The sequence below is a fragment of the Sinocyclocheilus grahami genome, unplaced genomic scaffold, assembly GCF_001515645.1.
Source record: "Sinocyclocheilus grahami isolate Dianchi unplaced genomic scaffold, SAMN03320097.WGS_v1.1 scaffold768.1, whole genome shotgun sequence".
Taxonomy (NCBI): domain Eukaryota; kingdom Metazoa; phylum Chordata; class Actinopteri; order Cypriniformes; family Cyprinidae; genus Sinocyclocheilus; species Sinocyclocheilus grahami.
Window position 1 is genome coordinate 127,195 of NW_015505947.1, and position 16,193 is coordinate 143,387.

At 37.7% G+C, this 16,193-nt stretch overlaps 1 protein-coding gene across 1 annotated transcript in view; it reads left to right on the forward strand.

Annotated features, from left to right (window-relative positions):
* LOC107561340 (voltage-dependent T-type calcium channel subunit alpha-1I-like) overlaps nt 1-16,193 on the forward strand; it is a 136,974-nt gene that overhangs the window by 117,817 nt on the left and 2,964 nt on the right. Inside the window, exons 29-33 of the mRNA XM_016245766.1 lie at nt 1,378-1,456; nt 1,686-1,807; nt 7,021-7,395; nt 14,814-14,960; nt 15,912-16,049. Coding sequence (XP_016101252.1) covers nt 1,378-1,456; nt 1,686-1,807; nt 7,021-7,395; nt 14,814-14,960; nt 15,912-16,049 — 861 coding nt within the window. The remainder of the gene's footprint in view (nt 1-1,377; nt 1,457-1,685; nt 1,808-7,020; nt 7,396-14,813; nt 14,961-15,911; nt 16,050-16,193) is intronic.

Below are 16,193 nucleotides of genomic sequence, written 5' to 3' on the forward strand. Positions count from 1 at the left end.
ATATATATATAGTGTAGGTGCCCTGGGCAATGACCAATTAATGGCCCCCCTCGGCTGTAATTGCATGTTATTCATTGTGAAATATCTTGATTATCAGATATAACTAAATGCATGCAATTTGCACCTTTATAGATTGTGTTAGTTGATCTATAACGGGCGATGGGCAAAGTAGCCTAATTTATGAAGTACGCATAAAACCTGTCTTTTTACTTGTACCAGATATGGGTGTCTTGTCATAAAATATTCTTAATACGACTGACTTTGTATTTAATGTGAATTTAATAAAAACATTGTAAGGTACTAATTATAACACTTCCATTGTACAGAAAGAGAGCAAAGAATATTTGCATTATCAAAGAACATTATCATTGACTCCAGTCTAGCCAGAGTTCAAACACTTTCAAAAACTCCCATTATAATCACTAAAGCCGTTTACGCTATGAAATAAATATCTTACTTGCATCTGTACACACATCTGCACTTTTCAGTCAGCCAGCGCGCACTGAACAAAACACTGGCGTTTCAGCATGACTCATCTGAACGCCTCTGATTGGCCATTGCATCTTGTGTGATTGGTTGTAATGAACAGCGCTCTAAAAAGGCATCTGTCTCTGGCTCAGCTCCAGCCAAAGCGCAAACGCAGGTTTGAATTTAGCAGCTGATGATGTGCCGCACTGAACGTTCGAATCACACCGGTGTGATCGCATCAAATATATAAAAAACTATTATTCGGCTATTTTTTTTGTCTTTTGAAAGCTGCATTTGAAATCCACTTGGCTCAAATATCTGAGGGGGCACGGCTGAAATTGCGTTACGGGAAGAGCGTGGTCTCATGCGTTAATCCGTCCTTGGTATATACATGACAAGCAAAATTGCATAAAATAATGAAAGAATATATCTTGAATTAAGTTTTTTTTTTTTTTAAACCTTTGGGAAATATTTTGTTCTGGTTTTAAGCATAAATATAACACAATTTAGTAAGGTTTGAACATGAAACAATAGGGACATTTTATTTTTTTAATTAAGTCACTGTGGGGTTAATGTGAGGAATTTATTTATTTTTTCACTTGGAATTGTGATCGATCTTCTGTAAACTATAAAACAGAAAATAAAATGGATTTTGCACTGAATACAGGGCAGCCCCGTTTACAGATTTAAGATTAGAGAGATTTAGTTCAAAACTAAGTCAAAATGTATGGCTCTAGCTTTAGCTCAACCCAGATTGTGGTGCTGCTATTGCCTTTTCATTGTTATTTGCTTTGGATAAAAGCATCTGCTAAATAATTCAGTGTAAATGTATCATGGCATGCTTGCCTGAATTTTGTGTCTAGGATGAGTGCATGTGTGCTGGTTTCAGTCTTGACTGGTGTTTTTCAGGTGGGGAATCTTGGCCTCCTCTTCATGCTGCTGTTCTTCATTTATGCTGCACTGGGGGTGGAATTGTTTGGAGAGCTGGGTAAACACATACTACTCATCTTTTACTCCTTTTTATGCTTATTTTCATTCCAAGCCCTTTCTTTCTCTACCTCACTGGTTTTCTGTCTGTTCAGTTCTTCTAAATTCAAAGCTGAATTTGGCATGACTGCATAGGTAACATTGAGACAAAACGTTTAGGTGATAAACATTCACAAAACTTAGTATTCAACAATACAAACTCTCTCTATGCCTCTATCTGTTCCCTGCAGTGTGCAACGAGGACTACCCATGTGAGGGCATGAGTCGGCACGCCACCTTTGAGAACTTCGGCATGGCGTTCCTCACCCTCTTCCAGGTCTCCACTGGTGACAACTGGAACGGCATAATGAAGGTACAGCAGAACAAAGAGCCATAGTACTATGAGCGTCACTGTGTTATAAAAAGTGAGGGGGACAGTTAGTAAACTTGTATTTATTTAGTTTGAAGGTTTTTAAAAGAACTCTTCTGCTCACCAAAGCTGTATTTGTATGATTAAAACATACATTAAAATTTTGAAATATTATTACAATTTAAAATAAATGTTTTCTATTTTAATATATTTTAAAATGTAATTTATTCCTATGATGGCAAAGCTGAATTTTCAGCATCATTACTCCAGTCTTCAGTGTAACCTGATCCTTCAGAAATTATTCTAATACGGTGATTTGCTGCTTAATATTTTTGTGGAAACCATGGTACATTTTTTTCAGGATTGTTTGAGGAATTGAAAATTCAAAAGAGCAGCATTTATTTGAAATAAACAAAATTGTAACATTATAATGTATGTATTTTCTGTCACTTTTAATCAGTTCAATGAATCACTGCTTAAAAGTATACATTTATTTTAAATAAATAAATAACTATAGAAATCTTACTGACCCCAAACCTTTTAACATTAGTTTAGGTACACAGATGACCAGAAATGGTGAATACTTAGCTAATGAATATTAATTATTCGGCGTATTCAGTGGCTAATATTTGACCATCATAGGCTCATGTCCATAAGCTGAACAGTTATTCTTGCTGCCCGATTCAAGAACTCAAAAAAGGTGACATATTTACAGTGGGGCAAAAAAGTATTTAGTCAGCCACCAATTGTGCAAGTTCTCCCACTTAAAAAGATGAGAGAGGCCTGTAATTTTCATCATAGGTATACCTCAACTATGAGAGACAAAATGAGAAAAAAAAATCCAGAAAATCACATTGTAGGATTTTTGAAGAATTAATTGGTAAATTCCTCGGTAAAATAAGTATTTGGTCACCTACAAACAAGCAAGATTTCTGGCTCTCACAGACCTGTAACTTCTTCTTTAAGAGGCTCCTCTGTCCTCCACTCGTTACCTGTATTAATGGCATCTGTTTGAACTTGTTATCAGTATAAAACAACCTGTCCACAACCTCAAACAGTCACACTCCAAACTCCACCATGGCCAAGACCAAAGAGCTGTCAAAGGACACCAGAAACAAAATTGTAGACCTGCACCAGGCTGGGAAGACTGAATCTGCAATAGGTAAGCAGCTTGGTGTGAAAAAATCAACTGTGGGAGCAATTATTAGAAAATGGAAGACATAAAAGACCACTGTCAAAGGACACCAGAAACAAAATTGTAGACCTGCACCAGGCTGGGAAGACTGAATCTGCAATAGGTTAGCAGCTTGGTGTGAAGAAATCAACTGTGGGAGCAATTATTAGAAAATGGAAGACATACAAGACCACTGATAATCTCCCTTGATCTGGGGCTCCACGCAAGATCTCACCCTGTGGGGTCAAAATGATCACAAGAACTGTGAGCAAAAATCCCAGAACCACATGGGGGGACCTAGTGAATGACCTGCAGAGAGCTGGGACCAAAGTAACAAAGGCTACCATCAGTAACACACTGCGCTGCCAGGGACTCAAATCCTGCAGTGCCAGACGTGTCCCCCTGTTTAAGCCAGTACATGTCCAGGCCTGTCTGAAGTTTGCTAGAGAGCATTTGGATGATCCAGAAGAGGATTGGGAGAATGTCATATGGTCAGATGAAACCAAAATAGAACTTTTTGGTAAAAACTCAACTTGAGGAGAAAGAATGCTGAGTTGCATCCAAAGACTACCATACCTACTGTGAAGCATGGGGGTGGAAATATCATGCTTTGGGGCTGTTTTTCTGCAAAGGGACCAGGACGACTGATCCGTGTAAACGAAAGCATGAATGGGGCCATGTATCGTGAGATTTTGAGTGAAAACCTCCTTCCATCAGCAAGGGCATTGAAGATGAAACGTGGCTGGGTCTTTTAGCATGACAATGATCCCAAACACACCGCCCGGGCAATGAAGGAGTGGCTTCGTAAGAAGCATTTCAAGGTCCTGGAGTGGCCTATCCAGTCTCCAGATCTCAACCCCATAGAAAATCTTTGGAGGGAGTTGAAAATCCGTGTTGCCCAGCGACAGCCCCAAAACATTACTGCTCTAGAGGAGATCTGCATGGAGGAATGGGCCAAAATACCAGCAACAGTGTGTGAAAACCTTGTGAAGACTTACAGAAAACGTTTGACCTCTGTCATTGCCAACAAAGGGTATATAACAAAGTATTGAGATGAAATTTTGTTATTGACCAAATACTTATTTTCCACCATAATTTGCAAATAAATTCTTTAAAAATCCTACAATGTGATTTTCTGGATTTTTTTTTCTCATTTTTCTCTCATAGTTGAGGTATACCTATGATGAAAATTACAGGCCTCTCTCATCTTATTAAGTGGGAGAACTTGCACAATTGGTGGCTGACTAAATACTTTTTATCCCCACTGTAAATGCAAGATTAACACTGTTGTTGCTGGGATTTTGTAGATTAGTGGATAAATGCATGGATCAGCAGTTCAAAACCAAATATGATTTAGATTTGAGTAGGAGGGGGTTCAAGAGGGGTTCAAGACATAAAAAACAGAGCCATAATTGCATTAGGCTTATAGTGTACCAGCAACAGGAATACATTTCTTTGCATTTTGTTTTATTGTTCCACCGTAAAAAAAAAAAAAAAAAAAGACAAGAGAACATTGCTGTTGTCACTTTCTGGGACTGAATAGAGCTGAAGCGACTGCTCAGCAAAATGTTAAAAATAACAAATTCTGATGCTGGATCTGCATTCATTATTGCACACAAAACAAAACCGAATGAAGTGAAAACTTGCTTCGTCTGTATTAGATATAACGCTGCCATTTCATAAAGTGATGAGATCCAAATCCGCCCTAGCAAAAGGTGCCCATCGTAAGTGACATCTATGAATAGTACCCACTTAAGCACAGAATACTCAACAGAAGAAGTTGACAGATTGCTTGTGGATGATATAACTAGACACTTTAGAAACATTCACAAGCAAGGCTTATGATTTCTAATGGTTCACCGCAGTAGCCAGGATAGGTTGCCATGAAGAGTCCTTTGAGGTAGCAGCTTGTAAATCTACAATAGTACAGTCTCTTCTCACCATCTTTCTGCAATCTTCTTGATCCCTCCTTTTGCTTTATACGGTATTACACCATAGCCTCTTTCATTATTGTTTCTCTCATCCTCCCTGTGCCTTTCTTGTCTCTAATACACTTGTCTTTGAGCAATGAGTTCTTATTGGCCTGTGTAAAGACAACCTGCCGCGTTTCATCTCCTCTCCCTCCAACCTGGAGTTTTTATGATAGGTATATGATGGAGGAACTACCAGCTCAGCAGATTCAGTAGTAGTAAAGCGCACCTGAATAAATGAGAACCCATTGGCGCGATATCGATGCATAACGCCCCGCACACACCAGAGAGTGTGTTTGATGGAGGGTGACAGGCTCTCCCCCCATTAGGCGCACACACAATGAGTTTTATGGTTGACGGAGGCTTGCAGTGGTTTCCTGGCAGCTAAAGCACCATAATCAGAGCTGTAAATTACAACCTGAGTTCTTACGTACCTGCAGAGAAGCCACCGCCTCCCCGAACCCCAACCACACGCATGAGTGGCCAAGCAAAATTACTGCCAGAGCCTGCACCCATCTGCCTCTCAGTCCCGACAGCTTTGGAGGGGGAAAAAAGAGAGTTTATGTTATATCAAAGTAAATTAGAATGAAATTGACATTGTGGGATTTGTTGTTCCTATAGCTCATGCTAATCAAACTGCAGATGATAAGAAGAGTAAGGGGAAGACAGTTGTCACACTAAGTACCTGTTATCTACTGCCAGGATGTCGAGGCCATGATAAATGGTTTTATCATTTAATGGGTAGTGTTTGATTGATGTAATTAGTATTATTTTCAGAAATGGGTGTCGTGTTCAGCGCATAACCAAATAGCTGTTAAACTACAGTTTTTTAAACAAGGAAATTTTGAGTTTGACATTTCAGACAAAATGTAAAAATTTCAGAATTATTTGAAGCTACATTTTTTTTATTCATTTAAAATACAGTTTTAATAAATTGTATTTAAAATTGAGATAAAAAAAAATAAAAAAGGTAATTGCGACTTGTATCTCACAATTTTATCTCACAAAAATGTCAGAATTGTGAGATATAAACTTGCAATTGCAAGCAATTACCTTTTTTTTAATTCCATGGTGGAAACTAACATAGCTAACATAGGTTATTGTATTGTATTTTGATTTTTATATATATATATATATATATATATATATATATATATATATACAGTATATATATATATAGAGAATATGTGAATTTAATTTAATTAGTTTTTCTTACTCCATTTGAACATAAACAATTTAAGTGTAAACACCACTTGTTAGGCTTATGATTTTAATAAGAATGAAAAATAATGCAAGTAAATGTCTTATTTTAAAGATTTTTTTTCTCTGGAAAACATGACAAAGAGGCTGGTGAAGAAATCAACTTATTACAATGCAGCTAATCTAGTGTAATGTCTCATAATTAGGTACCAAGTTTTCACCACATGACCAAATTTTTGTTAAATAAGTTCCACAAAAATAAATAAATAAATAAAAGTTTTATTATTGACGTATCAGACACAAAGCAAAAATGATTTAATAAGTGTTTTTGTCTTATTTCCCATATGAAATATAATAATTTTTTCAATTAAAATAATCTTAAAATAGTATTTTAAAAATTTTCATTTATTTTTACTTAAAAAATCTGATTAAGAAATGCTGATCCCTGCGGTCCACATATTTTACTCCATCAATGAAAATAGTTATAAAAGAAGTGTGATCAAGTGTTTTAATCCTGTATACCTGATTAATCCAGTCAGGGCCATCCTTAGCTGACGAGGTGCCCGGTGCGAGTTAGGAAGCTGTGGGGGGTGGGGTTGTGGACGGACCGTCCCCCTCGGTCCGTTCGCGATCGCGTTCCGGGGGAGGCGGGAGGTTGGTTGCCCCTCGCTCCGTTTGCGATCGCGTTCCTGGGGGGGGATGGTCCCCATCGGTCCGTTCGCCACGGGGCCCCCTCAAGCGTGGGGCCCGGGGTGACTGCACCAGTTACACCCCCCAAAAGACGGCCCTGAGTCCAGTCAAATTAATTGAACATAACTAACTGTTGTAGAAGTTCAAATATCTTTATTGTAACTCTCTCTTCACTCCTGTAGGACACTCTTCGAGAATGCCCGCCGGGCGAATACACCTGTAATCCCAGCCTACAATTCATCTCTCCGATGTACTTTGTGAGCTTTGTGCTCACGGCCCAGTTTGTTCTCATCAATGTGGTCGTGGCAGTGCTGATGAAACACCTAGATGACTCCAACAAAGAAGCCCAGGAGGAGGCAGAGATGGATGCGGAGATTGAACTGGAGCTGGCCCAGGGAACGCTCTGCTGCATCGGAGGAGGCGGGTCTGGAGCAGAGAGGAGCAGTGGGGGGCATCAAGGGGCTGGACCCTGCTCTACTCTTCCACCTCACTCCCCGAACACACACCCAGGTGCCCACGAGCCCAACAGCACCAGGAAACTCTACTCACCAGCCCAGGTACGACACACACACCCAGTGATGGCAGGGAATGGATGGATGGACTGATAAACAGATTATTGATGGAGGGATGCATTCATGAATATTATGATTCGGTTAGATGGTTGGATGAATAGATAAGAGATTGGGTTATTGAGCAATGGATTGATGAATTAATTATTTGGTTGAAAGTAAGAAAGGATAGATTGTCACTAAAATGCATCCATCATCCACGACTACTGGATGATGGATGCATTGTAGATATGCACGGATAGATTGTAGACAGAGGAATTTAGTGATTAAGAAAAGGTTTGACTTATGGATGACCACATTAATGATGGATACTGTAGATGTGATTGATGATTGGAGTGCTAATGGGACAGGTAGATTGACTGATTGTTAATGGAGGAATAAATTGGTGAATATGTGATTTGGTTGGATGTATCGCAAGGAGTGATTTAAAATCATGTTTATGGTATATACAGCATCACAATATTGATATATTTATGCTGTAAATTAAATCCCAAAATGTAAATTCACAATGTTAATAGGTCTACATTTTATTTATATATATTTAATAGGGGGTCTGCATTTTATATAACAATGTAAAAGTCTTCACTCTCACGTTTGATAAATGTAATGCATCCTTGCTGAATATTAATAATAATAAAAAGCAAGGATTCTGTTTCAAATAGATGCTGTTCTTTTGAATATTATATTTATCAAAAAATTGAGCATCACAACTTTTTTTCAACATTGATAATAATACGAAATGTTTCTTGAGCACCAATTCAGCATATTAGAAGGATTTCTGAAGGATCATGTGACACTGAAGACCGGAGTATTTTGCCATAACATGAATTATAGCAACACATAACAAAATTTGTAATAACAATCACATAAAATGTAATAATATTTCACAATATTACTATTTTTACTGTATTTTACTGTATACTGATCAAGTAAACACAGCCTTGGTGAGCAGATTTGCTTTAAAAAAATATTCATTTTATTTCACCTGCCAAGTACAAAAATATCTTATCAAAAATAACGCATTCTCACTTTTCCCATTTGCTTCTCTCAATCACAGTCAACTGTATATGATGGACACTTTCTATATACAGTCAAGTGACAAAAAATTTGCAGCATTTACGGTACTTTAGATTAATAGGGCGACACTGCTTAACCACAGACACATCTACCATATTCTCCCTTATAGCAGAATCTCTAGCTATTGTCACATTTCTACCATCATGTGGTATCTACAGTACCATCATACCTAGCCCTATATAGATGGATGAATGGATGGTTTTTTGAATATTCTGTATGAGTGTGCGTAGTGTCTGTAGTGTTTTGTAGCAATCATTTGTCTTAATGCATGGAAAAATGTTAGTGTCCTTTGCTCGTGAAGTTAGAGTATGATTTGGGTCTGCTAAAAAGGGCAAAAGCGGCATAAAAAGGGGGAAGGAGAAGCCACAGAATGAGACGTTTTCATTATAGAACCTCGGGACTCGCCTCAGCTTGGGTCATGTCGCCATGGCAACACATTGTGTCAGTCCGCAATGCTCTCTTAGATATGTAAACACTAAACTACATTAATCACCTTTTGTAATTAAGTTAAGGATCAAATGATTAACTGTTGATCCAAATCCACCAGGAAAGAAAAGTTCAGCATATGCATGACTGAACTGCTACAAACAGAATACTGACAAATGTTGTGGTGCACTCGCGCGCGCACACACACACACACATGCACGCGTGATGACTCACTGTCAGGCAGCTATTGTGGAGCTATAATTGTCTTTACCTCTCCATTTTTAGCTTCTGCAGCAGATTATGTAACTGCCGAGAGAAGAGGAAAAGAGAGAAGGAGGACAGAGAGAAAAAGGAACGGAATGCTAATTGAAGGGTTGAATTCATTGCAGTGTTAAGCACACAGATTCAGTAGTGAGCCTGGGTTTGTTTATGTACCTAGCGTTTGTGCACGCTCATGCATTCAGGTGTATATTGCCTTTACATAGCATAACATTCAAATTTACACTCTGAAGAAAAGATTTCAGATTGTTGTTGCAGTATTTTTATTTTATACAAATTGGAGTCAGAAACACTTAAGAATTGTTTTTTCTTCTTTTTTTAACAAATGGTCAGTGAAAGGAAGTGCATAACCTTCAGAAACTTTAATTGTAATTATATGAGCTGTTATATTTTCTATAAATTTTTATGTTTGCCATATAAGAAGTTTTAATATAATAAAATTAAATAAACTTAAAATTAAGTAGACAAATATACAGACAGACATGTCACTTTGTATAAAAACATTAATATATATATATATATTTTTTTTTTTTTTTTGATATAGAGACTAGCTAGCTAAATATTATATTATTCAAGTAAATTTTGCTTTTAATTTAATTTATGAAAAGTTTATTACTTTCACTTGTTTTTAAGTTTTGGTTTTTTTTACACAGTTTTGAAGGATGATATGTTGACCATCAACATACTTTGTAAAAACTGAGAAAATGTAATCAAATTATTTACTTGTCTTACCACCATTTCATACTATTTTTGACATAAATAAAACTGACATTTTATTTATAGACAGTTTTAAGAAATGTAACTTTGTTGTTATGGGAGGATGTAATATGATAACATTTAAAATGTGGGAAATGGTTAAATATGTATGTGTTTGGTAAATTTGAAAATGTTTGGTGTCCAATACTGTTCATGAAAAAAGTGCCATATCAGTCCAGATAGCTGTTGCTTTGAAGGTGTTGGTAATCGTTAAAGCAAATTCTTCCACGTAGAGGAATTTCCACTTAAACTTCCTTAGAAGTTTAGTCTAATGAATGGAGCTAAATAAGTCTCCAGAACTCTCAAAATACTTTTTTGATACCCTGATGTCTCATGTCTTCAGCTGTCGCAGTGCTGGCGCATGCGCTGAGCCCCAGTGCTGGTGTTAGTTTATTTGAATACAAAGATCCAAAGAGACAGATCACTGCCTGGAGGAAGAGATGTCCCATACCTGTTTTGGGTTTCGTCTCGATAGTGACAAACACACACAAATGCAATGGTGCACACAAACACCACAAACTAGACAGCCTTATCACTACCTGCAGGCTTGGGGTTTAGAGATGGAGAGGGGGAGACAAAGAGAGACACAGAGACAGGAAAGAGGTATGCATGACAGTCAGCAGAACAAGAATGGGAAAAACTAGTTTGACTTCAAGCAGAAGTCATGTCAGCAGACTGAAAGCATTTCATCTCCTCAGAGAGAGAGCAGAACGGAAGAAGGTTAGAGACACAAGGAATGCAAATATATCATTAATGAGCTTAAGTGTTGTATTCACATATGGTCAGCAGGAGAGTTCACAAAATGAATTATTCTGTTTTATATTGGATGGATATCCATAAATCCATAAATATTTTTACTACATATGTAGCATTTTCTTGTAATTTTATTTAGTTTACTATAACTCTAATTATGTTTTTTATAATGACTTTATATTTTTTTTTATTTTTATGTATTTTTGAATAATTGTATTTTTTTATTTGCTTCGCACTGTTCCTTATTTGTACTGTTCTTACTGTATTTATTCAAAGATAAACTGCTTTGGCAACTGATTTGGCAGTTCAAACGTACTGTTATTTGTTACATCGGTAAAGCTTGCTAAAACTGAGCAGCAGATTGTGAAAGAGAGGTTTACGTCCTGAGTTCAAGCACAGTTCAGTGTGTATTTATAATAGAACATATTTTAAATGCAGTGGGAAGTCATCTCCCACTCTAGACATCTCTTCTGAATTGTGCCTTGCTCACTGACACACTGACTGCAGAATTTCTGCTGAACAGCTCTTCTCATCCTCAAACACTTCAGCTTTTCTGGTCACACTGTATGCCATGGCCAAGAAAAGTAAGGTGATTTTCTGAGTCACATGGTGTGTCGAGTATGCGTTTTTGATTTTTACGGTATCCATGAAAAATGGGTAACAGAGCTTGTGCAACTCTATATAGGCTGTTCTTTTTTTCATGTTATTATGCCTTGTTTTGTTTTTTTTATATAACTTGGATGTAGGCTGTCAAACATACACAATTGTTAATCAGAGCAGTGAGCGTTTACTTCCAAGTCTACAATCCGCCTCGCCTATTCAAACAGTGTTCTGATGAGGGGGGTCAAAACAGGACAGAAAATTGCTTATTACTTCAAAATTATGTAAAAATTTTGATCACATTATAAGTGGAAGCCACAGAACAGTACAAAAAAATAGTACAAAAGTTCATGACCCCTTTAAAATTAATTGACTTCAAAGAAACTCAAACTGAAGTTTGTCAAGATACACTTTGAATGACTTGACAAAAACTTTGAAAAAAAAAGTTTTAAAACATTAAGTTTGAAGGATTATATGCAATAAATAACTAAAAAAGTTACAGAAAAAAAAATCTAATAAATGCTGTTCTTTTGCACTTTCTTTATCAAAGATTCCTGGACAAATAAAAGTATCACGGTTTGCCACTACAGGAATAAATGACATTTTAAAATACATTCAAATAGAAAACAGTTATTTTGAATTGTTATAATATTTCACATTATTATTGTTTTACTGTGTTTTTCAAATATCAGACAAATGCAGCCTTGGTGAGCATAAGAGACCTCTTTCAAAAACATAAAAAGGATGGATGGATAGATAGAACGTTCTACAGAGTTAACTCAGTGTGAGTTAATGTGTCAGTCTGGGAGGAAACAGCATGTACTGATTAGGTCCCCAGCAACACATAATTTTCCTCATGATCAGCATTGTGCAAAACCACAGTTGTAGTCAGCAGATGAGAAAGAGACGAACAGACTAGAGTCAGACTATGTCTTGTATCGCCTTGTATCGAGTTCACAGCCGTCTCTGCTTGATTCATCTACCTGTAAAACACAACCTTCAGAAAAGTGCAAAACCGGCAGATGCTGCTTTTCCTTGAATTCACACCTGTTTGCACCATGTGCTGAGTGATTTGCCACCGGGAAGCCGCCAGAAAGGAAAGCTCATTAAATGAGATGGTTTGGAGGTGTACACACTCTTGCGTTTCGATTTGTGGAGACCTGCGATTTGAGGAGCACTGAGGTAGCCAAATGCTGAGACACTGATACTCCTATATGTTGAAATGTCATTAAAACTACATCCCTGCCAATTATGCAACATTTCCCTGCTCCATCCGGCTGATACGAATTATGACCCACGCCGGCACAGGTGAGACTATAACACCCATAAATGTGGCACTCGTGCTCAGAGCCATATTGAAAATTATTGTTCTTGCACTACTGGCCGTGACTGCATTGCCCTGTGCATTGGCCACAACCAGACCCAAGCGGGCCATTATCTCTGTGGGTCATGGCTGGAACCATAAATTGGTTACTTAAACCTCTGGACTACAGAGAGGTGTGTGTGATCCTGTAACACTGGCCACTGCTAGGTGTTAATCTGCAGGGGATAATAGCAGCCTGTGAGTTGGTGTCAGGCCTTAATGGGTATGACATAGGTATTACAACGAGAAGGTGATTTATGAGGACATTTTCAGTGTCCCCGTAATTCAAAAGGCTTAAAAATAATTCAGAATGAGTTTTTTTGAAAATCTAAAAATTTTGCCCTGTGCATTGGCCACAACCAGACCCAAGCGGGCCATTATCTCTGTGGGTCATGGTTGGAACCATAAATTGGTTACTTAAACCTCTGGACTACAGAGAGGTGTGTGTGATCCTGTAACACTGGCCACTGCTAGGTGTTAATCTGCAGGGGATAATAGCAGCCTGTGAGTTGGTGTCAGGCCTTAAGTGTGAAGTCTTGCAGTCAAACTCATTAGAAGTGCTGAGGTTTGCTAGTGTTTGCAAGAGCTCTTAATGTAAAGGCTTTTGTTAGTCCTTTTTGTTGTATATGAGAGGTTGCTTGCTAATAGCCAAGTGCACTTCAAATTAGCAGGCAGGCCAGCCTGATCAATTTTCCTTCTCAGATTAGTCATTTCATCTTAATTGTTTATTCATGTAGGAAATCAAAAGCGTTTGGCTCTGGCAAGCTGGCGGTGACGCAAGGAGCGCAATTACCTCAAGAAATAAATTATTGTTATTAGATAACGCTACATTATGATTGTGTTGGATTGATCCTTCAGTTGACTGCTTCCTAAACTGCTCTGTTGGGTAAATTGAATATTGAATGGTCAGATCTTTATTCCCTTTCCCAGAAACGTATTTTGTTCTGGAATTGTACTTGCACAACATTTACTTTATCTTGATATTAGCATTGAGTGACGTGGCATTTATGAGGGAAGCTGAAATAGACGTTGATTGATGCAGGCGAAAGGTTTTTGTTTACGTGTTCAGTAGCCTCAAGTTGAGCCAAATTTCAAAAACTTTTAAGGTGCCTTAGACATGTTTTCGAGCTTTGTAACGCTTTAAATTTTTTCCACAAAGGATTTTGCTGAGCAGTACTCTGTGTGTGGAGCGTGTGACTGTGAAATGTGTGTGTATGTGTGTGTGTGTGTGTGTGTGTGTGTGAGTGAGGTGAGTTTTTTTTTTTTTGAGAAAGTAAAAATGCACAAAGTTTCCTGTAACGGGTAGGGTTAGGTGTAGGGTTGGTAGCACACAAAAGCACACACAGTTTGTGCAGTATAAAAATCATTACGCCTATGGAATGTCCCCACAATTCACAAAAACAAACCTGTGTGTGTGTGTGTGCATGTTTATGTGATTTATGAGGACACAAATTTGTATAATAACATGGGTATGACATAGGTATTACAACGAGAAGGTGATTTATGAGGACATTTTCAGTGTCCCCGTAATTCAAAAGGCTTAAAAATAATTCAGAATGAGTTTTTTTGAAAATCTAAAAATGCAGAAAGTTTCCTGTAAGGGGTAGGTTTAGGGGTAGGGTTGGTGTAGGGCAATAGAATATATGGTCTGTACAGTAGAAAAACCATTACGCCTATGGAGAGTCCCCATAAACCATAAAAACAAACCTGTGTGTGTGTGTGTGTGTGAGTACACAGGTGGGTAGGATGTTCTATTTTCTAGTGCAAAGACCATCTCTAAGTGTACTATCATGGATGCACAGTGTATCGGCACCATAATGGTTATCAGCCAATATTACAATATTTATATATATTTGAAAATACGGTGGATCACTTTTTATTATTTGCCCTTCATCAGCCATAACATTATCAGCTTATTGTATCATATTGTGCATCCCTATTAGATATACTTTAATACATCCAATTGTTAGAAGAATTAACAATTGTTTAATACATCCTCTTGTATAGAATTACAGTTCTGAACTGCTCAGACTTAGTGTGCTCCCTCATCAGAGATTTTGGAAAAGTGTTCCCAGATCCCCAAATCCCAGTCGATGGCTCTGCACTTATTTTACTGTGTTATTAACTCTGATGATATGTGTTTGTATCCCAGGAGAACTTGTGGCTGGACAGTGTATCGCTGCTTATCAAAGATTCATTTGAAGGGGAGATGCTGATGATTGACAACCTCTCTGGCTCCGTCTTCCATCATTACTCCTCCCCACCCATCTGCAAGGACTGCAGGACTCATCCGCAAGAGGTACACTGGAGCTTAAGCCTTGAGTTTAAGAACTCTAACCTTAAAAACTAACCTACATCCAAATCTTCACAATTGAATAGAGAATGGCTTTTAAATTCAGTTTTAACTTAGCAAACATGATGTAATTTGAATTTAAAGATATACAATTCAAATGAATTGGAATTTAAAAAAAAATCAAATGACTAAATGTTATCTTGAAAGCAGTTTAAAAAGCATTGAAGTTTGAAAATGTATAAGCCTTACAGATAGATAGGTAAATAGATGATAGCTGAATCTATGGTTATGATTTTTATTTTAAATGAATGGTCATTTAAATGTTTAAATAATCCTGATTTCTGAAGGATCATGTGACTGGAGTAATGACTGCTGAAATTTCAACTTTGCATCACAGGAATAAATTACATTTTCAAATATATTACAATAATAGATAGATAGATGTTATTTTACTATAGCACAACATTTAATATACACACACAAAATCTCTCAATGCTTGTGTTCCATCACAGTGCCGGACAGGACAGGGGTGGTTCAGGAAAGAAGTAATTCAAGCCGTAACCTCCATACCTGTCATCCCGCCATTCTGCCAGGCTGCCAACAATGTCAGTCCATCAGTCTGTTTCCACTCCCCTGTCTCTGCTCTCCATACATCTCTGATTTGCAAGCTTTTCTCTCCCACTCACTCTGTTTGACTCTAAACATCGCTCTTCTTGAATTACCCAAATTTCTTCTTTGGAAAGTCATCATCAGGTTGTCAGACATAAACCATGCTGTCCATAACAATTCAAGTCTCTTTTGACAGTTTTATCACTCAAACTACGTTCAACACTGTGCAAACTCCACAAAACCGTTAAACTGGCATAAGTAAAAGTCTGCAGAAATTCAAATACTGGGGAAGGATTCCAATGATTAAAAGCCCTCTCAATTCTCACTGCTATAAATTCTTGCCCACAGCAGATCCACATGGCTGAACTGGAGCAGGCATCTCTGAGGTCGGAGCAGCTCTCAGATAAGTCATCCTCACCAGCGCTGCCTGATGACCTCAGCCTGGACGAGCAGAGCGTGTACCAGATGTCTGCCAAAGAGGGCAAGGTGAACTTTCTCTCAGAAAAAATATTTTGTCGTTTTTGAATTCTTCACCCCCACAATTATCTTAGTATCTACATTCTGAAATGTTCAAATCTAATTAAAAGGTATGCACTCGTCAGGATTCATGCTAATATCTGTATTTATTAT